At 40.1% G+C, this 26,593-nt stretch overlaps 1 protein-coding gene across 2 annotated transcripts in view; it reads left to right on the top strand.

Moving 5' to 3' along the window:
- The window catches only part of RNLS (renalase, FAD dependent amine oxidase), a 159,098-nt gene extending 133,021 nt beyond the window's left edge, over nucleotides 1–26,077 (top strand). Inside the window, exons 6-7 of one of the 2 annotated variants that reach the window (XM_081328993.1) lie at nucleotides 11,036–11,211; nucleotides 25,066–26,077. In XM_081328993.1, coding sequence (XP_081185119.1) covers nucleotides 11,036–11,211; nucleotides 25,066–25,218 — 329 coding nt within the window. In that variant the 3' untranslated portion in view covers nucleotides 25,219–26,077. The remainder of the gene's footprint in view (nucleotides 1–11,035; nucleotides 11,212–25,065) is intronic. The other variant, XM_081328994.1, reaches the window with a different exon arrangement.
- Nucleotides 26,078–26,593: the final 516 nt, after the last annotated feature.

A 26,593-nucleotide genomic window follows, 5' to 3' on the forward strand; every position in this document is an offset into this window, starting at 1 on the left:
TGAAGATTATGGTAATAGAATAAGAAGAATGGTTTATTCTGTCAAGCTTTCAAGTGTGGGAGTTCAAGAAAGAAAACAATTTGCACAATAAGCTTATAAAAACTATTCTTTCATGTTGGAATAACTAAGCTCATTTCTGTACTTCATTATGTGCCATTTTTGATGAGCAGGTGCCATTAATATTTGTGTCACTCTTTCTTAAAACAAAGCTTTCACTTAACAACAAGCTCTGCATTGTTTTCGCTTTCATCATCTCCACCTCATCCGAACAGCCTATGTGGTGCAGGATATTGAGAGAAACAATTAAGCAAAACAAAGAAACAACAACAAATAAAATCTTTCTTTTTTTAATGACTTACAGTTTGTTCAGACAATTTGAATATACTGAAATTAGCCTTGTAAGTTTAGCCAGGAATCCTCATATAGACTTCCAGAAGAATTACTCTCAAATTCTTTGAGATGAGAAGCTGTATTTAATGGCTCACAAAGGGCAGTATTGATTGCAAGTTGCTCAACTTTTTTTAAAAAAAAGATTTTATTAGTTCTTTTTTCCTTACATACATGTTAGTTTTTCAACCAGCATGCAGTCTGGGTTCAGAAGCGCTAATACATAGTCAAGTCCTAATATTTGGTTCTTTCTTCTTGCCATTTGTAGAATAACTCCCAGGTTTGGTAGTATTCTTGACTTGGTTTTTTTATCTGGACGGTGGTTGGATGATCTTGGTGGGGGCTCTCCATTTATTATGCCCCTGTCATGGACCGATCACCTCCTGCGGCTGGTCTTCCGTCTTGCCACCCCCCGCCGTGGGGGCACGGAGCCAATTAGATGGTACCGCCCCAGACGCTTAATGGATCCTGATAGATTCCAAGCGGCGCTGGGGTCCCCACCTGCCTCCACTGCTCACAGCTCGGCGGATGCCTTAGTGGAAGCCTGGGAAAGGGCAGCCACTGAGGCACTTGACCGGGTTGTACCCTTGCGGCCCCTGACCCGGCGCAGATCCCAGCGAGCTCCATGGTTTTCCGCGGAGCTCCGGGAGATGAAGCGTCGGAAACGGGGCCTAGAGAGCTGCTGGAGGTCCAGCCGATCCGAATCCGACCGGTTGCGGTTAAGAACCTATATTAGGTCTTATCTCGCAGCAATGAGGGCAGCGAGGTGCAATTACTTCTCTGCCCTCATCGCGTCCGCAGATAATCGCCCGGCCGCCCTGTTTAGGGTGACTCGCTCCCTTCTTAATCAAGAGGTGAGGGAGGATCCCTTGCAGGGTCGTGCCGAGGAGTTTGGTCAACATCTGTCAGATAAAATCGCTCGGATTCGGACCGGTTTGGACTCCAGCTGGGCAGAGTCTGACGATCAGGACACGGGCGGTCTTGTCAATGTTATCTGGGAGGAGTTTGATTCTGTGACCCCTGATGAAGTGGACAGGATTATGGGGAGGTTGAGCTCCACCACATGTTTATTGGATCCGTGCCCTTCCTGGCTGGTTTATGCAGCCAGGGAGAGGACACGAGGCTGGTTCCAGGCGGTGATATCTGCTTCTTTGAGTGAGGGTAATTTCCCCACCGTCTTGAAGGAGGCGGTGGTGAGACCTCTCCTCAAGAAGCCTGCCTTGGACCCAGCTGTCTTGAACAACTTTCGTCCAGTCTCCAACCTTCGCTTTCTTGCGAAGGTTGTTGAGAGTGTGGTGGCGCATCAGCTCCCTCTGGTCCTGGATGAAGCGGATTATCTGGACCCGTACCAATCGGGTTTCAGGCCCGGGTACAGCACGGAGACGGCATTGGTCGCTCTGGTGAATGATCTCTGGAGGGCCCGGGATAGGGGATATTCCTCTGTCCTAGTCCTATTAGACCTCTCGGCGGCTTTCGATACCATCGACCATGGTATCCTGCTGCGGCGTCTCAGGGGATTGGGAGTGGGAGGCACAGTTCTTCGGTGGTTCTCCTCCTATCTCCTGGGACGTTCGCAGTCGGTGTTGGCAGGGGGGCAGAGATCGGCCCCTAGGTCTCTCATTTGTGGAGTTCCTCAGGGTTCGGTTCTCTCGCCTCTCCTGTTCAACATCTACATGAAACCGCTGGGTGAGATCATTCGTGGTTTTGGAGTTGGGTATCATCAATATGCTGATGATACCCAACTTTTCATTTCGACCCCAAACCACCCCAGTGATGCCCTCGCTGTGATGTCCCGTTGCCTGGAGGCGGTTCGGGTCTGGATGGGGAGGAACAGACTTCAACTCAACCCTGACAAGACTGAGTGGCTGTGCATTCCGGCATCCCGGGACATTCAAAATGTTCCATCACTTTCTATGGGGGGTGAGTCTTTACCCCCCGTAGATAGGGCTCGCAACTTGGGAGTCCTCCTAGATGCACGGCTTACCTTAGAAGATCATGTAGTAGCCGTGACTAGGGGGGCTTTCGCACAGGTTCGCCTGGTGCGTCAGTTGCGGCCCTATCTAGACCGGGATGCCCTGTGTACGGTCACTCATGCGCTCGTGACCTCTCGTCTTGACTATTGCAATGCTCTCTACATGGGGCTTCCCTTGAAGACCACTCGGAGGCTCCAACTGGTACAGAATGCGGCCGCGAGAGTTGTCTTGGGAGTTTCCCGGTACTCCCATGTTACACCTTTGCTCCGCGAGCTGCATTGGTTACCAGTTGTCTTCCGGGTGAGGTTCAAGGTCTTAGTGATGGTTTTTAAGTCCTTACATGGCATGGGTCCGGAATACCTCGGGGACCACCTGCTGCCGGCGTCGACTCCCCTCCGCCCCGTGCGTTCCCACAGAGAGGGCCTCCTCAGGGTGCCTCCAGTCAGAGAATGTCGGCTGGTGGCCCCCAGGGGGAGGGCCTTCTCTGTGGGCGCTCCGGCTTTGTGGAATCAGCTGCCGGTTGAGCTCCGGATGGCACCGGATCTCCGCTCCTTCCGGCGCGGGTTAAAGACCCATTTATTTGAACAAGCTGGCCTGGCCTGATGGGGAGTTATTTAGGGTTTTAATATTTATATATATTTTCTATTGTTTTTACTGTGGGCAATAATTTAATTCTTTTTTTTAACTTTTGTATTTTTGTAGTTTTATGATATGCCCTGTTCACCGCCCTGAGTCCTTCGGGAGAAGGGCAGTATAAAAATTTAATAAACCTAAACCTAAACCGTATTCTGTTTCTTTATCTTTCAATCTCATAATTAATCTGTCCATCTCTGCGCATTCCAATATTTTTTTAATTACTTCTTCCTCTGATGGTATTCCTTCATTTTTCCAGTATTGCAAGGAAGGTTATTCTTGCTGCTGTTGTAATGTATAGAACCAAATATAAACTTTGTTTATTAATCTTTTCTGATATTAAACCTAATAGAAAAAGTTCAGGATTAAATACTACATGTTCTCCCAACATTTTTTCTAACCAAACATGTATTTTTTTTCCAATAAGCCTTTGCTTTACCACATGTCCACCAGATACGATAATACGTGCCTGAATTATGTTTACATTTCCAACATCTATCTGACATATTTTAAAACATTTTTGCTAATCTTGCTGGTGGCAGGTGCCATCTATAAAACATTTTATATAGATTTTCTTTATACGCAGTTGACATTGTCAATTTATAATTTGTCTCCCATAATTTTTGCCATTTTTCTAGTTCTATATTATAACCAAAGTTTTTCGCCCACCTTGTCATTGTTTCTTTAGTTTGTTCACTTTCCATCTCCAAAATTAACAAAAAATTATACATTTTCTTAATTAGTTTCTCATCAGAGGTTAACAATATCTTATCAAATACAGTTTGTTCTTTATAAAACCTATACAGTTTCACATCTTTTTCATATCTATTTTGCATTTGTAGCTGTGCCCACCATGACAGGTTGATACCCTGATTTTCCAGTTCTTGTTTCAATTTTAATGTCCCATCAGTATTTAAAATATCTCTATATGTCCAATTTTTTTCAAAATCTACCAAATTTGGATGTGAGAAAGCTTCCGTCATTGATAGCCACCCTGAAATTTTTATATATATTTTAGTTTTAATTTTTTCCCATAGTGTTATCAAAGCATTTCTAATATAGTGATTTTGGAAATACTTATGAATCATATGAACAGATAAAAGAGAGCAAACCAGAACTTTTTCAAAAATGCTAATAAGCTGGGAAGATGCCTAGCTTATAAACTTAAAAAACAGAAAGAAAGAAAAAAGATACATAACTTACTAGATGGGAAAGGTCATTTACAATATAAAAATGAAGAAATAAAAAAGATAATCAAAGAATACTATAAGGAATTGTATGACAAGGAGGAAACTTCAAGAGAGAAAACTAAAATATCTGGAAGAAAATAATTTTCCAAAGATTTCAGAGACATTTAAAATTATGTTAGATGAAAGGGTTACAACGATGGAAATATCAGAGGCCATAAAAAGGAAAAAAATGGGGAAAAAACCAGGTCCAGATGGGCTTCCGGCGGAGCTATATAAGAACCTCCAAGAGATACTAAGTGAACTGCTGAAAGACGTTTGCAATGGACTTTTATTAGAAGCTAGACTTCCAACTACATAGATGGAAGCAAATATTACTCTAATACCAAAAGAAGATTCCTATTTGACTCAGATTAAGAACTATAGACCGATTTTACTGCTCAATGTGGACTATAAATTATTTACTTCAATAATGGCAAGTTGCTCAACTTTTTAAAACATCTAAACCAGGGGTGTCAAACTGGCGGCCTCTGTGTGTGTGTACATTTTATTTCATTCCTTTAAAAAAAAGTGACAAGACAAAATTTCTGGACAAAAACTATATGATATCTGGCTGGGTGGATAATAATAGCCAATAAGAAGCTTTGCTGGCTGAGGAATTCTGGGAGTTGAAATCCACAAGTCCTAAAGTTGCCAAGGTTGAGGACCCCTGATATCCTGAAGAAATACTATTATCACTACACCTGAGGAAGGAATTGAGGCAAGGCAGGGGTCTTCAAACCTGGCTCTTTTATGACTTGTGGACTTCAACTCCCAGAATTCCTCAGCCAGTCTGCCTGGCTGAGGAATTCTGGGAGTTGAAGTCCACAGGTCATAAAAGGGCCAGGTTTAAAAACCCCTGCGGTAAGGTAACAGCCAATTGGTATGAAAATCTCTTTTACAGCTTTCATAAAGACCTTTATCCTTGCTTAGGAAGAATTATGGTAGCTAGTTTGGTTGAAGGTGTTAAAGCTGACCTTCTCTGTAGCCTTCTTTATATCATTTCAGTATAAGGGCCTGTGTAGCACTTTAATTTCAGTGTAGACAAGCCACTTTCAAGCAGGTAAGGGCCCTTTCATGGCACTTGTTCTCAACTCCTTAAGTCCCTTTTGCCACTATCATGATTCATCATGCTGTGGCTCTGAAACAGTAACCTTGCGTCTCCCGGCTTTATCATGACACTGGCTGTTAAACTGAATAGGTTGCCAAGCTAAAGTATGAATCTTGGGAGGATTAGATCCAGAATTTCTAGAGCAATATTTTTCAACACTACGTCCTTTGAGTTTGGGATGCAATTTTCCCATACATGTCATATTTTGTATCAATCATCTACAAATAAATTTTCTTTTCTGTACATTTTTTCCTGCAAAGAACATCTGATTTCAGGGGACTCATTAGCTGCTGCTGTCTAAGCCATCACAGACTTTGCAAATGAGGTTGAAGGCATTTTAGATAAAAGAATAGTCATTATGGTTTTATTTTTTTAATCCCTTTGCTGGCAATAAATAAGCAAAGGACCCTTGAGAACAGAATTTCTCTATAACAAAGAGGAAGTCCTTTTTTATTGCTGCTCTCTCTTCTTCACAGTTGCTGTATCTATTTTTCTGACTTGGATGGACTTTTTCTATTAACTACTTTTCCATTTGGAATGGGTCATTCTTCTAGAGAAGGCAGTTATTCTTAAGCATCATGAACACTTAATGTCTGAGAAATAATCCTCCCTGGTCCTTGAATAGTAGTTTGTTTGCTTCATTCCTAGTATCTCTTGTGGATATACACAACCAAACTGGGATTATACCAAATCTTTGAGCCCCATTTACAATTTGACACCAAAATAAGGACAAACATGTTTGACATTTTCTCATGATGAATGAGTTGTATGCCTGCAATCTTATGAGACCTATGTTAAGCTAAGTTTAGAAAAAGTACCAAATATACAAAGCACAAGAAAATGTAATTCTGTTGTATCACTTTTACTTTTGGCCTGTTTCCATGTTTCTCTGGATTACTGTTCTCCGAGTTCAGCTATGATATTTGACTAAAAAGTAGTGTGATTGTATTCAAAATCTGATCTTGCTCAATATGTTTTGAATGTTAAGTTCCAACCCACAATTTTAAGAGCCAACTTGCTTCAATAAATTCACTGATAAATTTGAAAAGAGTTTAGATTTCAGCCAAAGTCATAGAAAGTTCTCTGCTGCCATCGCCGCCGCCCCAAAACCCCCCACAGTTTTTTAATTGCAAATCCTTTTTGCTGAGTGAGCACAGCATCCTTTATTTATTTTAGTGAAAACAGTCCTGACTTCACTGTGGTTCAGTGCTCCTGGGCAACTTTACCCTTATAATATCCCTTTGGGGAAAACAGAAAAATCTATATTGGAACATAAATTCCAGACACAACACATAAATTTAAGTCCAGAGGTGCTTCAGGTGACCTGAAGAAAACTAGGCTGTGATGTAGCCAGCAACAGATATAAAAAAGTGTTTGGATTTAAGCAAATACATTTCCTTAGGCTTAGGAGAAGGATAAGAATCTGTGTCCCCTCATCCTAGTTCATGGGTAGGAACTCATGGGCTGTAACCACAACTAAAGAAGTTCCCAGTGCCTGTCTTAGGTAGATAAAACATAATTCTCAGCTCAATAGTGTTCCATTTCAGCTTGCTAAATTATTTGCTAGTAGATTAAAGAACAGTACAGGTAGTCCTCGACTTACGACCACAATTGAGCCCAAAATTTATGTTGCGAAGCAAGGCATTTGGTAAGTGAGTTTTGTCCCATTTTATGACCTTCCTTGCCACAGTTGTTAAGTGAATCACTGTAGTTGTTAAATTAGTAACAGAGTTGTTACGTGAATCTGGTTTCCCCATTGACTTTACTTGCCAGAAGGTCGCAAAAGGGGATCACGTGACTCTGGGACGCTGTGATCGTCGTAAATATGAGTCACATGCCAAAGGTTCGGATTTTTATCACATAACCACGGGGATGCTGCAACAGTCGTAAGTGTGAAAAATGGTCATAAGTCACTTTTCAGTGCCATTGTAACATTGAATGGTCACTAAACAAATTGTTGTAAGCCGAGGACTACCTGTACCATCTTTTACTTGCGGTGTAAAAGTATGTGTGTGTTTATGGAGACATACGTGCTATGCCTGTATTTCAACATTTAGCATTTGCAGGGCAGGGCAGGGAGAGCAGAGTTCCCCAGCCTTTTGGGGTTGGCGGCTCGGAGCCGGCGGGGAAGGGGGAAAGAAGGGATGGTTTTGTGGGAGGGGTAAATCCATGCATGCACTCAAACAGCCGTTGTTCATGTGAGTGGGGCTGCAAGCGTCCGCAACCCTCGCAGAAACACTTGGGGCTGTGCGCACACACACTGGCCAGCCACTCACATGGCTGTGGCCCAGAGTGGGCTGTGGCCTCACAGGTTGGAAGGTTTTCTGTGTTGTTACTACTCAGAACTGTATCAAAGGTTCCATTGCATTTAAGTGTTTTTCACCTCATTGTAATATTAAATTGTACAATGGCACCATCCAAAAGGGATCAGAGGTAAACAAAAAGGTTGGGAGCTACTTTTGGGAGACAGGTTATCTTTCCTATTCTAGGTAATACCACTCTTTCATCTAATTTTGGACTAGTTGAATCAGGAGCCAGGTGACATTACATAAGCAAGAAAGATTCTTCCCTGTGAACATTGATGGTTCTTTACAGTGTCATGCATGTCTCTTGAAATAACTATGTCCTGCAAGACCACTAGAACAGGGGGGGGGTCTTCAAACTTGGCCCTTTTATGACTTGTGGACTTCAACTGCCAGAATTCCTCAGCCAGAGTGTCTGGCTGAGGAATTCTGGGAGTTAAAAGTCCACAAGTCATAAAAGGACCAAGTTTGAAGACCCCTGCACTAAAGGCTTTGAAATATTTAGAATAATTGGTTTGGTCAGGCCTTCCTTGGGACTAGCTAGATTAACCAGGTGCACAGGAAAGTTTTATTTTATTTATTTATTTTGATTCCATTTATATCCCGCCCTTCTCCGAAGACTCAGGGCGGCTTACAAGCTTAGCAGTAGCCTTCATTCTATGTATATGCCTGCTTGTTAGGGCTTTCACACACACACACCCCCAAGTGGCATTATTACAAAGTCAGCTTAATTGCCCCCAACAATCTGGGTCCTCATTTTACCTACCTGTTCCTATGCTTTTTGTAGCTGTATTAAAGAAGGGGGATTTTTGCACATAGAACTAATCACGTCACACTGAAGCTTGAGTGAAAAAAAGGAATGTGTGCCAAACATACACTTTACCAAATCATCAACCACTGATTGTTGGCTTTGTGTAAGTTGAAGATTTATTGTGGGGCACTTCTAGGTATTCTAAAATTCCGATGAAACCAAGTGAAAGAATTAAATGTTCTCAAGAAAGAAAATAAATTACACTTATTGTGCAACAGACCCATTGACTCTCGGGGGAATGCTCCACAGTTTGTAATTTAATTTCCATACTTTTTTGGTAAAAACTAAATAAATAAAAGATTAAACAGTTAAATCTACAGTCAGGCCAGGTTCAGGTCAGGGTGTACACACTAGCAGAGCCCACAGTGTGAATAACTTGTCAATGCTGCAAACATTGATATGTTTTTGCACTGACAATATAAGAGGCAGCCTTTTGGTTTAACGGTTTGGCTTTGAATCACTAAAGAGTGGGAGGAATTCAACCCAGATGTTTTGAGAAGACAAGAGCGTGCTTCAGAAGGGAAGTGAAACTTCGTGTGTTAAACTAATTGGTGAATGTGATTTATGACATGCAATCAAGGGAGGGAGATTCTATATGATTTGATGTGTTAAGGGGAGGAGAATTCAGATTCTGGCATCCACCCATGAGTGCCTATGCTCCGTTTTCATTATAAAGCTGAGAGGCCATGTTCAGCCTATTCTGATCCTATCACAGGTTATGTCATGGTTCCAATTAATGAAACAGATCAAAATACACTGCATGATTGTTTATTGCAAAAAAGTCTATAATATTTTTTGCAATAAACAATCATGCAGTGTATTTTGATCTGTTTCATTAATTGGAACCATGACATAACCTGTGATAGGATCAGAATAGGCTGAACATGGCCTCTCAGCTGCCTCCAATATCATCAATCATAATATCCTTCCAGACTGCCACTGAAGACTGGGAGAGGTGAAACAGGTAATGCTCAACTTACAACCCCAGTTGAGCCCAAAATTTCTGTTGCTAAACAAGGCAGTTGTTAAGTGAGTTTTTATGAGCTTTGTTGTCACAGTTGCAAGTCACTGCACTTGTTAAGTGAATAATGCAGTCATTAAGCAAATCTGGCTTCCCCCATTGACTTTGCTTGTCAGAAGCCATCTGGGAAGGTTACAAATGTTAATCACATGGCCCTAGGACAGTGCAACTCTCATAAATACATGCCAGTTACCAAATGCTTGAATTCTGATCACATGACTGTGGTTGTAAGTGTGAAAACCAATCATAAGACAGTTTTCTCAGTGCCATTGCAACTTCAAAGGTCACTGAATGGCTGTATATCAAGGACTATCTCTACAATGGTTCTCTTTCCTCCATTTTCAGTCAGTAATTTTGAAGTGGTGGAAAGGTGGGTTTGAGACTCTCCACCTCATGCTTTTATTCCTTCACCCTTCTGTTTAGCATGTAATGAAGCTATTTTAATCATCCACCAGCACAGGGCTAGGTGTGTGTGTGTGTGTGAGAGAGAGAGAGAGAGAATGTCAGTTATATATCTTGACTGGACTGAACAGGAGATGCAATTAAAGTGCTATTGTTTTATTAAAGAAAGGGTTATTCCTGGGTGTGGAAGTTACTATATTATTGTATTAGGTTACAGGTGATCTGACTTTGGTGTATTGGTTAAGGCATCATGCTAGAAACCTGGAGACGATGAATTCGAGTCCTGCTCTCTCAGCTCTAGGAAGCAGGCAATGGCAAACCACTTTGAAAAATTTTAAGAAGAAAATTGCAGAGGCTTGTCTGTCCTTTTCCTTTTCAACACTGACTCAAAACAAAACAATTATAACGTTGTCATCTGTTATTTTGATTTCTTTTTCCTACCATGTTGGAGTTTAGGCAACTTGGAATCCTCTGTAATAGAAGAACATATATGAGTAGTCCAGTGATGGGATTCAAATATGTGAACAACCGGTTCTCTGTGTGGATGCCGCTTCCAGAAGTCCATTCTGGGCCTGTGCAACAAAAAATTAGCTACCGGTTCTGCCAAAGTCATGCGAACCAGCTGAATCCCACCACTGGGGGTAGTTCCCTGACTTACAACCACAGTTGGGACCAGAATTTTGATCACTAAACAATGCAGTTGTTAAGATAATCACATGGTTATTAAATGAATCACACAGTTGTTAAGTAAACTTGTCTTCCCCAATTGACTTTGTTGGAAACCAGCTGAGAAGGTCGCAATTTGTGATCATGTGACTGCAACATGCTGCAATTATCATAAATGTGATCCAGTTGCGAAGAGCCTGAATCTAGGATCACATGGTCATAGGGGTGGTGTAAGAATCATAATTTTGAGGACAGATCATTAGTCACTTTTTCTGAAGCTTTTATAACTTTAGAACCATTATTAAACAAGGGGTCATAAATTGAGGACCGGTAAGTCTAACCAAATCTCATTAGCAATAGCAGTACATTTTTCTTAGTTATCATCCTTTCCTAGATGAAGAGATATCCTTGATTAAATCATCTAATTTTGAACATAAAAGATCCGTAAGGGAGGAGGTCATTGATGCCAACTGTAGACATCATCCTGCTTTGTCTATTACAGAATCACCTGACGTTGGTCCATCTGTTGTTGTTCATACCACTGTGTCTTTTGGAACTCAACATTTAGAATGGGACAAAGAAAAAGTCCAGCAGTTGATTATAAATGAATTGAAAGCCATGATGCCTCATTTGCCTGAACCAGCAAGTATCAAATGCCAGAAGTGGAGATATTCTCAGGTAATAACAGGTTACATTAGTAAATTTGTACTTGATCAGAAGTTGGACAAGAAAATCTCTGTCCCTTCCAATGATTCTAAAATGTATAAATCAGTTACCAGCCAATTATACTTCATTCAGAGTAGGCAATTTTAATTTCTGCTTAAGAAATTAAATTTTGCACCTCTCAGTAGCTGTTCACAATAATGTATTAAATGCTTTGGAAGAGTAGTTGAAGGCTAATTGCTTCAGAGTGATCTGGAAATTGTTATTGTGTCTTCAATAGTGTCTTGATAAAACAAGGGTGACCAACTATAAGCACAAAGCTCCTACAGTTGTATAAGAGAGGGATTCTCAGGAAATGTGGCATGTTTAATTAATTCATATATATAATTCTTAGTTTTGTAATGTGTAGTTCCTAGGAGGCCTATGGCTAAAAAAGGTGGAATATAAATTGAAATATTAAATAATGTATTCAAAGAGTAACACATATCTGATATAATGGGATCAAAATAAGCCAAAGAGCGAACGTAGTTATTGTCCATTGGACTATGCATTGCCATAGGTGGAGCAGGATATAAGCATCAACATAAAGTTTTCTTGCAAATGTTGTCAAGAACAAAATTGGGTGGCATAAAAGAACTGAGAACTTTCCTTATTTTGAGATAGTTTTGAGCAATCAGTATTAATAAACATTATCTAACAGCATACTAAAATAAGAAGTATTAAATCATAGTCTAAAATCAAACTCTAAAGAGTAAGTAAAAATAGCCAATAACAATAAAAGATTATCTTTAAACCTTGGGAACAAAAAACACCTAGAAGATAACAGTGTTAGCTGAAATAGAAAATAAAAAGAGTCTTGCAAAATCAAATCACTGCTTGTTCTCATACCAGCAGCCTATTTCCCACAATGACTATCAAGATGTCTTTGGGTAGAACACAAGCAATAGGTGAGGGCAATTCTAGTCTTCTGTTGTGCTTGTGATATTATATTGAAGCACATGACTTCTGACCCAGGAGCTAGTATATACCCATTTTTGCAAGCTGCCATTGTTGGCTTTGTCTTCATGAATTCCTGAGCCAGCCATGCTCAGGAATTCATGGTTGGCTCAGGAATTCTGGGACTAGACTAAAGGAAAGCTGAAGTAAGATTATAAGTACACTCACAGTTTCACATAGCAATTTACTTAACAACCAAGTTTCTGGTCCCAGTTGTGGTTGTTAAGCAAAGATTTCTTGTAACATTCCCATGGAGGTAGCATGATTTGAAGCTGGAGATTTGGGTACCATCTAAAAAGAAGAGAAGCTGCCACTGGGCCTACTAGAACCACCTGTCATTTTGCTCTGCTTCTTCTAGCAATTGTTCCACGTCCAATGTTCCACCTGGTTATTACCTTGCTTCATCCATGACGCAAGGTGTAATGGCCCTTTTACGATCTGTGAACTTCAGCTCTCAGAATTCCTGAACCAGCCATGCTCAGGAATTCATGGCTGGCTCAGGAATTCTGGGATTTGAAGTTCACAGATTGTAAAAGGGCCACAGTTCCCCACCCCTGTCTTAGAGTAACACCCTCTGGCAACTAGAAAACATCAAGGATTCCAGTTGGGCTTCTTTGGGAGGCTAAAGCCTAGCAAATTAACATTTAAATATCCCACATTTTTTTCTTCGCTACATAACTTAAGGCATGGGTCCCCAAACCCCAGACCGTGGGCCACTACCAGGCCACGGCCTGTTTGGAACTGGGATGTGCGAGCACCAGCGCACAGGTGTACGCACGCAGCTCGACTTGTGTGAGCAGCAGGCCAGTATGCACGTGCAGCTTGAATTGTGTGACAGACAGGGAGGTTCCCCTCTCTCCTTCTCTGGTTCCCCTCTCTCCTTCTCTGACCAGGCCACCAAGCTGTAAACGTTGGGGACCTCTGACCTTGGGCATCTATATGTTTGAAATTCTAGATTCCCATTGGAACAGATCTAATACCATCATCTTATACCACTGCTTATAACTATAGTTTCTGTAGAAGCCAATATTGTGTTGGATTTGTTTGGTTCTTCCCTGACATAATTTCATTTTATTTATCTGTGGGGTTTACATTTTGCCTTTTCTCCAGAATTTGCAGTAGTTTACTTTCATTTTATTTTCACAACAAATTATGTTGGTCTATAACAGATGACCAGATCCAAAATCACTTTTGTGAGTCTCCAAAGAGAAAATAATTTCTGCTGGCCTTGCTTCAGTACCTCCGCCACAGTGTTACTTGTACTCTCCCCATGATCAAAATGTTTTCTGATTGAGGCTCAATTGCTGTAATGTGACCTGCCTTGGGCAAAAGAATAAATCTTATTAGCTGAATAGACAGAGAACTTGTGATGTCCATTCTGACTGGTGCCAAGTTGGAGTCCATTTTAATGTGTTGATATGAGGGTTTAAGCCCCTTGGCCTTTGGTCCGTGATATATAACAGATTGATTTCTCTCTATAATGCCTATATGCAGCTATTCCTTGTAGATCAGGCAGCCTTTGGCAAATACCTGGGACAGGATAAAGGTTTATTATGGTCCTGAAGCTTGGAATATCTTTCCCAGACAAAGTATTTTAATTTTCAGAGATGTGCACACAAAAAAACTTTTGTACATGAATACTCTTGAGTGGGGAAGGGAGATTACTTTTGAGTGGGTGCTCTTTCGGTTGTTTTGCTGTTTATCTGGCTTATATGTTTCTAATTATTGTATTTGGTTATGGTTTACTGCCTTAGGGTGCTAGTAATGTAAAAGAGAGGATGTAAATATGTTCAAAGACAAAAGAGATGAACCAAACTGCAGTGGATATCTTTGTCTTCAAAGATGTTGCTGAAATGGGGGGGGGGGAACCAGATGAATTGGAATAGTTTTAGTACTAATGCTAGAGAGAAATAAAGAGAATAATACAGAACATTTTTTCCAGTGGTACCAAGCAAACTTTGCTGTTTTCGGTACACCAGAAGAAGTGTTAGCATGCACAATCAATGTAGAAGTTAGCAAAATAAATGGGAAAAAAGCAGTTAAAAATACCAGAAGGAAACTGAAGGAAATAATCCAACAATGATACATTTTCCTCTTTAGACTTTTTTGGATTTGCCTGGTTGTTCTAGTTTTGCTTTATCTGTTCTGGATCAAAGACTTCTTTAAAAGTGCAACTGAATTACAGATGTCAGGCTTACCACTCTAGTTTCTCTCTCTCTTGTCCCTGGCCTAAAAAGTGAAAATCATAAAGACTTGTTCTTTAAAGAGACAATTCTGAAAAACAACAGCCATGATTTAAAATTCATACCATTATTTTGTTTGGTGTTTAAGAAAACCTCACAAGATAATAAACCACTTGCCCTCTCGGTGTAACACAGGGTTTTTCCCCACCTAACCCCAGGAGGAACATACCGTGAAAACCTCTCTTTTATCCCGACATCCCCACAGCAATTATTTCAACTTGTCCTAGCCCAGGAGGGCAAGAGACTTATGTCATATACTTAATAGTGTAGGTAATTCTCTTTCTTTTTCAGACACTGTCCTAAGATGGCCTCAGGGAGGGTCAAACCTGTTGTTTTGTCTTCCCATTACCTCAGAAGCAATTTTTATTTTATTTTATTTTAATCCCATTTATATCCCGCCCTTCTCCGAAGACTCAGGGCGGCTTACAATTTAAGCACAAACCAATGTGCTTAGCAATAGCCTTCATTCTATGTATATGCCTGCTTATTAGGGCTCCCCCCCCCCAAGCGGCATTATTACAAAGTCAGCTTATTGCCCCCAACAAATCAAGTAACTGCAGTGACTTGAAACAGAATTCTATCATATTCTACCAACCCAAAGGTAAGTACATAGCCAGATTGGGAAAAGCCTTTAGTAAGGCACCTGCTGACTCTAAATTTAGTATTATTGCAGCAAGCAAAGCAAATTCCCTTAAAACGAGCAGGTGCATTATTTGATGGTACAGGTAGTCCTCAACTTACAACCACAGTTGGGACCAGAAATTCCACTGCTAAGCAATAGAGTTGTTAAAGTCATGGCCAATCTTACAAACTTTTTTTGCCATGGTCATTAAGCAAATCTTATAGTCATTAAGTGAATCCGGCTTCCCTCATTGATTTTCCTTCTTAGAAGCCCCGTGGGGTCACAAATGGTGATCACATCACCCTGGGATGGTGCAACCATCATAACTACATGTCAGTTGCCAAGTAACCAAGTTTTGATCACATGACCATGGGGATGCTACAGTGGTTGTAAGTGTGAGGACCCAGTTGAAAGTCACTTTTTTTAGAGCTGTCATGTTTTTGCATAGTCGAGGATTACCTGTAATAAGAATTTTGTTCTGGAAAAGAGTACATTTTTAAAAACAAATAGAATGATCATCTCTAACAATAAAATACGAGTTTACAAACATAAAGTGTACTCTCCAGATCATTGACATTAGAAATTGCTGACCACTTAGTCAAGATATATAACTTGTCCCTCAAATTGGCCTCAATGAAATGAGACTGGAAAGAAGCCATTTTAACAAAAAGGGACCAAGAGGAGACTTGAGAAATGATAGAGTGGTCAGCTCAAAGTATTTTCTGGCTAATTGGAAAAGGTCATCAAAGAAAAAATAGCTAAATATATAGAGGAACAAGCTTTGCTGAAGGAAAATCAATATGAATTTTATAAAAATAAATCCCACTCCACCTGAAAATGTTTGAATATCAGTAGGCATCCAGGATGAATGTGACTGTGTCAGTGCTGTGTGCTTGGATTTCCAAAAATTCCCCAACAAACGTTCCCTATGAAAAGTTATTGACTAAACTTAAAAGCCGTTATCTAAGAAGACTTTAATGTCTCACTAACTGGTTAAAAACAGAATGGGCAATTTTGTCAGGGGAAGAAAGAATGAAATGCAGTCCTTGAAGGATCTGTTCATAAATTTTCTTGACTTCAGGACATGTAGTAAACTGGCTAAGGTGTCAGTGATACCATATATTCAGAGAACAGAAAACTAATAGTATCTATCAAGAGCTTTGGAAGGATCTCTTTAAACTGGATGAGCAGTCACCTAAATGGGAAATGCAATTCAATTTTTATAACTTCACAAAGAGAGCCGGTTTCGGATAGTGGTTAAGGCATCAGACTAGACACTGGGAGACTGTGAATTCTAGTCCTGCCTTGAGTACAAAGCCAGCTGGTAACCTTGGGCCAATCGCTTTCTCTTAGCCTTAGAAAAAGAGCAATGGCAAAGCACTTCTGAAAAATCTTGCCAAGAATAGTAGAGGCTAGACAAGGCAGTTGCCAGGATTCAAAAAATGATTTGAAGGCACCCTCCTCACTTCACAAATACTTTGAAGAGTGTGTTACTGTATATAACTAGCCAGGAAGAAAATCCTGGTGACCTAGTGGATAGTTCAATTGATATTTTATTTATTTATATTACAAATATTTACAAAATTTGTAACTGCAATAAATGCAAAATGACTCTAGCAGTACAAATTATGTCCATTCTGCAAGCAAAAAAGAAAATGTCCAAATTCCTTAAAATTCCTAGAGTTCTTCCATATATCCAACCCAAGACCTGCAAAAAAGTTAGTTTTTGTAAAAAGTGCTTGAAGGTGGACAATATAAGGGTCACAGGGATCTACAAAAGGATATTGTTTCTAAGAGCAGATTCCACAACTGAGAACATCCATCTGTCCTCTGGGTCCCACTGAATGATTGCTTAATTGGTAGGACCCAAAGCAAACAAACTGTACGGGATTGCATAAAACTGACAGACATTACAAGAATAGTCAGTCCTTCGGATATAAGTGCCCTTTGCTATATATAATAACTAGCACCTTGAATTACACCTGGAAGCCAAACATTAACCACTGCAACTCAGACAGCAGAGATATTAAAATACAGACATAGCAAGGATTGTCATCGTTGCTTTTACATAGACCTAAACTGCAATCCAATAAGTGTTTCTTGTATGTGATATTTTTAGCCCTTACAGCTTAGTCCTGCCCACACTGAATTCTGCCCACACTGTCAGCAGACCTGCAGGGTATCTTTTCTCTGAACTTCACCAGTCTGACTTAGAACTGGCAGAACTGAACCTAGAATCTTCTGCAGGCAAAATGTGCGTCTCATGTGGGGGACATCTGAGATATGCTGTTTAAAGCATCTTTAGATTTAATTAAAGTTGTAGTCAGAATGCATATTTGTGTGTGTATAAGTGATTTTTTTAAAAAAAAAAGATGTGCAGCAGATGGGAAGGCCATGTAAGAAATTTTTCTCCGAATGACAGCAGGAATGAAAAAAGTTGATTTCTACATCCCCGCTTCCTATGAACTCAACAATGTAATGCAGTGTCTACTTTTTACATTTAAACAAATCATGCATATTAAATAACAAAACCCATTTTAGTCCACGCTTTCTTTGGCTCAAAGTTGAATGCTTCAGTCTTTTGTGCAGTGCGGTTCATCCATGTTAGCTGGGAGTAAATATGCTGGTTTGTCATGGACTCAAGACTAGCTGATTTAGTGGGGGACCCAGCTATTAGAATAGATGAAAAGGTCCCAAGATCCTGGAATTTTGTGCCAAGCTAGAACTTCAGAGATCATAAATTGATTGATTGGTTATATGCATCAAGTTGGTGTCAACTCGTAGAGGCCACATATATTTTCTCTATGACGATCTGTCCCTAAACTGGTTTTTTGGGTCTTCCAATGATGCATCCATTACCATTATAACTGAATTTAACGGAATTGGAAAGATCTTGGATGTCTTCTAGTCTAGCCCCCTGCACAAGCAGGAAACCCTGTACAGTTCTGGACAACTGGCTGTCCAATCTCTTCTTAAAAACCTCCAACAATGGAGCCCCCACAACTTCTGAAGGCAGTCTGTTCCACTGGTTAATTGTTCTCATTGTCAGAAAAATTCTCCTTAGTTCTAGGTTGCTTATCTCCTTGATTAGTTTTCATCCATTGCTTCTTGTCCTATCTTCTGGTGCTTTGGAAAATAGGATGACCTGTTCTTTGCGGCAGCTTCTCAAATATTGGAATAGTGCTCCAAATATTGGAATATTTATCCACCTTGATACTGACTGTCCTCTTCTCTTTATGTCCACTTTTCTCAACCTTCCCTAGACAGCTAAATATTTTGAATAATGTGTTTAAAGATAATTATAAATGGGATTAAAAATAAAATAAATAATTGGAGCCTAAGAGATCATCAATATATGTCTTTAATTTCAGTGCTTGTTGAAAACAATAATCCTATAGCATTCTGTGTATATATATTAGATTTATATCCCACTTTTCATTCAGGAGCATTTCTTTTGCTATTTTCTCACCCAATAACAACAGTTCTGTGAAGTAGGTTAGGTTGAGAGAGAAAAGTTGGCCTAGGCACCTAGGAGGGAACCTCTGTGGTGAGGATGGGCTTGAATCTTTGAGTGTTCAAGCATTAGAGGAGCAAGAATGAACAGTGAATTGTACGAGGGCAGTAACCTAAATATAATCTATAATACAGGGGTCTGCAGCCTCGACAGTTTAAGACTTGTGGACTTCAGCTCCCAGAATTCTACAGTTGTCAAGGTTGCAGACCACTGTTATGTTTATAATTTTATAATTGATTCTGCCTTCTGTAATAACTATTGTAAAATTCTGCTGCTGCTGCTAATCTTATTATGATCAATACAATTCTCTTAAGTTCTTGCTTTTATCCTTTGGCCCTCCAACAGACCTTTTCTGTTTGCAAGAGAAGCATTTAAACCTTTTGACTATTGAGATGGAAAATTTCCTCCTTTAAACAAACCAGCTGATTTGTCAGCACATAACCAATCCTGGCTGATCTTGAGAGGTTAAATGGATTGGAGCTGGTTATTACTTTGACTGGAGTTTACACCTGTAGGAAACAATGGGAAGTCACCCTTCTTAAAAGAAGACAATTACTCTAGCAAATCACTAATGAATTGTTACCAAGAGAACAAGAAGTCACCAGGAGCTAAGGTCATCCCAAGGGAGAGTTTTATCATTTTTCCTCGTTAAGCCCCAGGTTCTTGTAGCTGCTACCAGCTCTTCCCCGAATCTGATAAGAATGAAGAGTTATGTGAACAGTAACTCTCAGAGGAATAGTTCTGTTTATGTCGTAGAAGTCAATGATGAGTTATACACGGCAGTAGCAGCAAATGTTATTGACAGCCCTTCTTCATATTAATAGGAATTATAAATGTCAAGTTATGTCTTTTTTTTCCAAATTCAAACATACACAAGCTCCAGAAGTAAAGAAGAACTAGGAAGACAAGTTATTTATAAAATGAGATATCATTATTTTGCCAGTGATGGGCTAAACGTCACAACACAGAGTTCTGAACTTAAGTGTGCACACATAGACAAAAAAAGAAGTAGGCATAGGATGGAGGATACCTAACCTGATCATTGTATATATAAGAAGGAACTTAGGATTGTAGTTTTATCACAAGCTGAACATTAAAGCATGATATGATTGCAAAAGAAAATGTAATTGGAGCCTTCAATTAATAGAATCATGTTTTCCAAGCCAGAAGAACTAAGTGTACAGAATTAATCTTCATTGATTAGATCTCATCTGGAGTACTGGGTCTGCTTCAAGGCATTGTTTGAATACGGATGTAGGAAGTTTTGCAAAGGTTTGGGGAAGGGATGTCAGAACAATGTTCTACAAAAGGAGGATTTGGGGGATTTATTATAGAAAAAAAGCAGATGAAGTGGGGAGGGACATAATATAATGGCTTCCATAAGGAAAAAACATACTTTTTGTTGTTGAAGAAAGCAACACTACATTTATTGGATTTACATCACATTCAGCTAAGAACGGAACAGATGATACATGGATATTGATTGAATGCAACAGTGATTAGTATAAAACAAAGATATAAAGAGCCTTGGTGGAGCAGTGGGCTAATGCCTCCTTAAGTAACACCAGCTGCCTGCAATTAGTGCAGGTTCGCATCCCACCAGGCTCAAGGTTGACTCAGCCTTCCATCCTTCCCAGGTAGGTAAAATGAGGACCCAGATTGTTGGGGGCAATTAAGCTGACTTTGTAATAATGCCGCTTGGGGGTGTGTGAAAGCCCTAATAAGCAGGCATATACATAGAATGAAGGCTACTGCTAAACTTGTAAGCCGCCCTGAGTCTTTGGAGAAGGGCGGGATATAAATGGAATTAAAATAAATAAAATAAATACTAGATCAGGGGTCCCCAACACCCAGGCCGAGGCCCATTTCCAGGCCTTGAGCCATTTGGAACCAAGCAGCGGAAGTGGCTAGCGAGCGTGCACATGCGGGCATCCTCATTTGCATGAGCAGTAGGCAAGCGTGTGCTTGCGCAAATGGAGTTGTGCGTGCGCTTGCCCACCACTTGCACAGAACCATCCCTCCTCCTGTGCCGCTGCTTCTCCCCCCTTCCCCCCGGCTGGTCCGCAAAACCAGAAAGGTTGGGGAACTCTGGTTTAGATGTATAGAGAGAATGACATTGCAAAACAAATATTATATGAAGGAAGATGAAATGAGTTGAAAGAAAGGGGATGGCTAAAAAGGTTGTGGTTGGATGGAGTCAGTGAAATCTTGGAAAAGAGAGAGGAGAACTTTACAGAATGAAAAGTAATGCGTGAGGCAGGATATGTAAGTATCTGCCCCACTTGAGGTCTTCAAACAGAAAGTTGGCCGTTTGAGTTTTTTCGTCTTTCTACTATGTACAAAATTGGATGAAATCAGGTAGAGTGCCTCCCCTCCAACTCTCACTCATTCTTTTTTCTGTTTTATATGCTTCCTCAAATTCTTAGTTTTTAATGCAGCTGAGTAAAAAATTCTTGAAGTTAACTGGCCTATACGTCTTTTGTATATTGCCCTAGGCACTGTCCTAGCTGCTATGTTGCTTCACATATCTTTGGAGCAGCTACAATGTTAAACATTGCAATTTAGCAATGCCTTATAGCCGTGGTGGCGAACCTATGGCACGCGTGCCACAGGTGGCACACAAAGCCGTCTCTGTGGGCACGCATGCCGTCGCCCCAGTCATAGGCCTTCAGCTGGGTTTTATAAAACCTTTTTGCTTTAGGCCTCCACCGCCGTATGCAAAAAAAAAATCAATCAATTTCAACTTCTCGTGGGGGAAAAAAAAATCTCGCAAAGTTGGAATTGACTTGAACTTTTTAGTCCCACCCAGTTTGCCGTTACCACCGCAGCCACGCCCACACAATGGGCCATACCCCACCCGACACCACATGATACATAAGTGGGTTTTGGGTTGCAGTTTGGGCACTCGGTCTCTAAAAGGTTCACCATCACTGCCTTACAGTATAAGGAAAAAACAGTTGCTGAACAAATGGTCATAGGTTGAGGACTACATGTAGTGTTATATATACTAATGTGAACTCCTGGAGAAAAGGTGGGATACAAGTCTGATAATTGAATCTTTTTTGCAATGCTTTAATTTGGATGCCTATTAAAGGGGAGGAGTGAAAAAATCAAGATGGCATCTACAGATACATGGTTGAACCCCCCTCTCTTTTTTCTGACAGGCTTTGATCACACAGATGTTATCTGGAATTTTTCTGCCTTCCTTATGGATGCCCCAAAATGACTGCAATGAGCAACAAGTTGGCACTGATGGTCTAAGTCAGGGGTCCCCAACCCTGGTCCGCAGCCCACTACCGGGCTGTGGCCTGTTCGGTTCTGGGCTGCACAAGTGGCTTGCCAGCACATGCACATACACAGCTCAACTTGTGTGCACAAGCTTGCCGCTTCTGTGGACCAGTTCCTCTCTCTACCTCCCCCCCCCCCCGGCTGGGCCACCAAGCCGTAAAGGTTGGGGACCGCTGGTCTAAATAGAACCAGAGGTAACAGAAAATGGACACCAAGAGAAGTTTGGGTAGACAAAAGGGTCATTCAACAAACCTATGGTGGGAAGCAGCCTAGAAAAAGTGAAAGACATAGGCTACACACAACTGCATGGGCTTGGAAAGATTAGAAGAAAATCAGTGCATGATTGGATAAGTAAATCTATTGCTTTGCTTTTGGGCTTGACTGTTTGTAACTAAGATGGTTCCCATTTGGTTGATAGAGTTATTTGTGACGTTTGCTTATCCACAAGAAAGGGGCAGAAGAGACTGTCATGCTACACTTGAGCAGCAAAGGGACAGAGTGGCATAAGGAAAGCTGAGGTTAAGAGAAAGGATTACTGGGTTGGTGTTTGCCTGCCCTTTCAGCTGCAATCCATTTTGTTGGACAGATTTCTGTAACATTCCCACTATTTGTAAGCATTCGCTTAGTGAGAGATAAACTATTTGCATATCACTCCTTTGAATTCTTTCAATGCCTTTGATAAGAGATAGCCAACGCTTTTGCCCTGCTGACATTAATCTGTGGATCTGTCCTCTTTAAAAGCCCACATTCCATATCTATAAACATGTAAACAGTTATTTCCAGTTGCATCAGCAGTAATGGCTGTCTATGTTCCTTTTTTATTTATACTGTACTCTTCCTTCTATAAACAGGCCAATTGATGCTGAAAGGAATCTGCTCCCCTCCTTTCCCAACAAAATTCAAAGAAAGAAACATGTCAAGTCTATTTTGCTTGGAATAAGGCAGTGCCATTTCTCATTATTTAGACCATTCCTTTAGCATGAGTTACAAAATAAAGGATGTACGTCCTTTTGAGTTTGGGCTCTGTACTTCCCCTTCTTGTGCGTTGCAACATGTTCTTTGCTGCCACTGTTCCTTCCTATTATTTCTTCTCCCTCCTCCCTCCCCAATTTCTTTCTTAAATAATGCTGACTGTACAAGTTTGCACAGAAGGAATATATAGGAAATGGGGGAGGGAGAACTAGAGACAGATTTCTGGGCTTGCAAAACTGTTGTCACGGTCCTATATTTTTCTAAAAAGCATTCACTTCCCTCTCCTTCCCCTTCTACATCTTTTTCATAAGTGATTTGGAAGAGGGTTGAAGTCAGCAGGTACATTCAGGAAAAAATAATCACGAAAGATTTTCTAACTTCCATCAAAACCAAAGTAAGAGACCAATGATCTGTGCTCTCTGGATCAATGAGGGAGTTAATACATTGTGGGAATACCAAAAAGAGGTATATAGGAATGAACTTGGGAGACCAGGCAAAGAGATGCTGCTTAGGGACTGGTCAGATAAGAGGGAGCATAGCCCACAACAGCATAGTGGGTGGAGCAAGAGCTCAGAAAAGACCCCACACACACTGCTAAGTTTTCAGGCTGTAGAAGGGATGACAGGAGAATAGTACTTTAGGACTTGTAAGATTGTGTTAACGTAGCTTTACAATAAAATAGAATTAGCTTATCTGGTCATGTTTCCTGTCAGATTTATCCGGTAAGGTTTATATCAATTTTGCAAATTTGAATACAATTCTTCCATTCTTAATTTTGCAGCCCAATAACTTAGGGAGAGTTTCCCCCGCCTCGTACCTCTTGCTCCACCCACTATACAACTGTGGGCTACGCTTCCTCTTATCTGACTGTTTCCTAAACAGTATCTCTTTACCTGGTCCCCCAAAGTCATTCCCACATATCATTACAATTTACTTCCCCTCCAAATTTAACCCAAATGGAACCAGTCATGCCTAACTCAATCAAGTTAGTCAAGTTATGGTAGCATTGGTGCTGAGACAGTTAACCTATTTTGCATTACTAGTTCTCCAAGAAAAACAGCTGAAGGCCACAAAGCTTCCTGCCAAGGTTAGAGCCTCCCAAAGATAAATGAGCTTCAGTAGCCAAGCCAAGTCTACTGCTGCTTGCCTAGCCAAGGGGCCAGTGAAGTTCTAAAGCATTGACAGTGTTTTCCTGGCACAAGAGTTTCTGGAAGTGAAGAAAGTCCATTCTCTAATTTGTAAACTTTCACCAAATATTGTTTCCTCCATTACCACAACTAGGAACCAAGGAACCAAACTTTTCTTGCCTGTCCTACAAATGTATTCTATACCCTGTTGGGGAAACTCTGCTCTTGGAATAAAGAAAATGTTAAAGATAGGTTTTTTGAAAGGGATGCTAATAAAGTTGCTATTACAATACCGATACCCAAAGTTTCATATTGGTTTCATCACTATAAAAGCGTATAGAACTCTCTCACTGTATCTGCTTAATATCCCCAGAGCTGAGAAAGGCTTTTATAGCCCTTTTCAGGCCACACCTGTGGCTTATGTGAAGGGAGATTTTGTAAGCATTCTGTTGCACAACGACTGTCCTTGCAGGCTAGTTAAGTGGAGGACATTATTCACTATGTTTGTCCCTGCCTCACTTAGAATAAGATTAGGATCAAATTATTGATGGTAGGTTAATTCAAGGGCTTGGACCTCAGAATGGTTGAATTATCTTCTTGCAGATTTATTTCCAACTGATAATAGGTTGCTGCTTTTGCTTTGTCATTAAACTCAAAAATTATTAAGTTCTTTATCACAGCCCTGACTTTATCTTGTTTTAATCTCTTTATATGTAGTGCTCTTTTTATTAGCATATTTTCTCTTATTGTTGTTTTCTTTATTGTATACTATGCATATTGTTATAATCTGCGTTTACAACAATAAAACGCTTTACTTTATAACTAAAGTGCTTTATTAATACTTTACTATATTAACCAGGTTTGACACAATTTAGTTTCATTTTAATTAGCCAAGATAATCTACTTGCTGTTCTTGGCCTACACAATGCCAGTGCATGGCAAAACATGAAACATGAGATATTTGTTCTCATAGATGTTATTATTAAAGCTGACGTTATTACTTCCATTTAATATATTTCCTTGAAATACCACTTATGCGAACTTTAGGGAGTATAATTCTTGTTATGTATTCCATTACAGGTTATTCTTGTTTTTATTCTATTACAGGTTACAGAAGCGTTCCCTGGAAGTCCAGGACAAATTACTCTTCACACAAAACCTTTTCTCATCTGCGGAGGTGATGGATTTGTTCATTCCAATTTAGACGGATGCATAGATTCAGCCATAAGTGTTGTGAAGGCTTTAAAGGCCAGTTTGTAGAATTTTCATTGTTTTCTCTCTGAATATCAGCTCATTTTTATGATGAGTTATACACTGATATACCAATGAATAGGTGTTTGATATACCCGTCCTCTGTTTCAGAGAAATAAAGAATGGAAGTCTTGAAATGTCACACAGATTTATCACAAGAGAAGTGGATGCTGCTTATTTATTAGCGCTTCCATGGAGGCACTAATGTGACAGCTTTTCTGGCTTCATGGTGTGTCAGGAATATATGAAGAATGGCTGTATTCTTGATGTCTCTTCCCTGGTCACCCCCTCAAATTGCTAAAAATCTCACACTGTGAACAAAAGGGAAGGAATCTTAGCTTATTTCCTTAATGATTGCAAGCCCAGACCTACACAAGGAACTACTATGGTGGCTTTCCCATTCATATTCACATGATAAAATTATCATTCTGGATGTTTTCGTTTATTTTATTTATATATCAGATTTAGAAACCACTCCCTCAGAGTGACTCTGGTTTGTGAGGTTTTGAAAAAAGATATTTTCCTTGGATGTGATTTTTCTACAGACAAGCAGGATGCATTGCTTTTCTACACGATTACATGAGAAACTCACAAAAACTATATTTTGGTTATTATCTAATTGTGGAAGAATGGAAAATGTGTAGAATATGTAAGACAATAATCAAAGCCTCTCACAGTGCATTGTGGACTCACAAAATTCATAAGAGAAAAAAAATGTCTCCTAATGCTGTCAATTGCAATTCAAATGACTACCTGTTCTTTTCCAACAATGAGCAAAATGGGTCTTACCTCCTAATACGTGTGCAAAAATTGTGCTCCAGTTTCTTTCTGATAGGGATTAAAAAAATGTGTCATTGTCAATCCTATAAATGGGTCAGTCTTAAAATCTCTCTGCTGTACAGATGAAAGAATTAAGAGGATAGAAAGAATTCTAAGCAGATTTGTGTCTCGCAAGAAATGTGTTTCACTTGAATTTGTTACCTTGTAGTGTTAACTGTCATATACTCTCTTTTCATTTGGGTTGCCAAAACTGCAAATTTCAACAAATTTAAGTGAATGGAGAGTGAATGCAAGAACTTTCCAAGAACTCGGTATTTCTTGACAAGATAATTGGGTGCTCCAATTGTGAACCCCAAGTTTTTCAAGTGGTCAGAGACTACCATGGAAAAGAGAGAGTAGCTAACTGTAACACTAAATGTTCTGATTTCCAGGAATGCTGAGTTACAGCTTGTAAGCATCCCCAGAAAGTGTGAATATAATCAGGATGAAGAATCACTGTATTTCAGCATCTGGCCTCACTATGGTAATCTCTGTTCTTAGCATAGTAATTGAGCCTTAAGCTGAAAATCCCAGTATAAGTCTCATTCAATGAACTGCAATTTTA

This window comes from Vipera berus (assembly GCF_964194415.1).
Source record: "Vipera berus genome assembly, chromosome: 5".
Lineage (NCBI taxonomy): Eukaryota > Metazoa > Chordata > Lepidosauria > Squamata > Viperidae > Vipera > Vipera berus.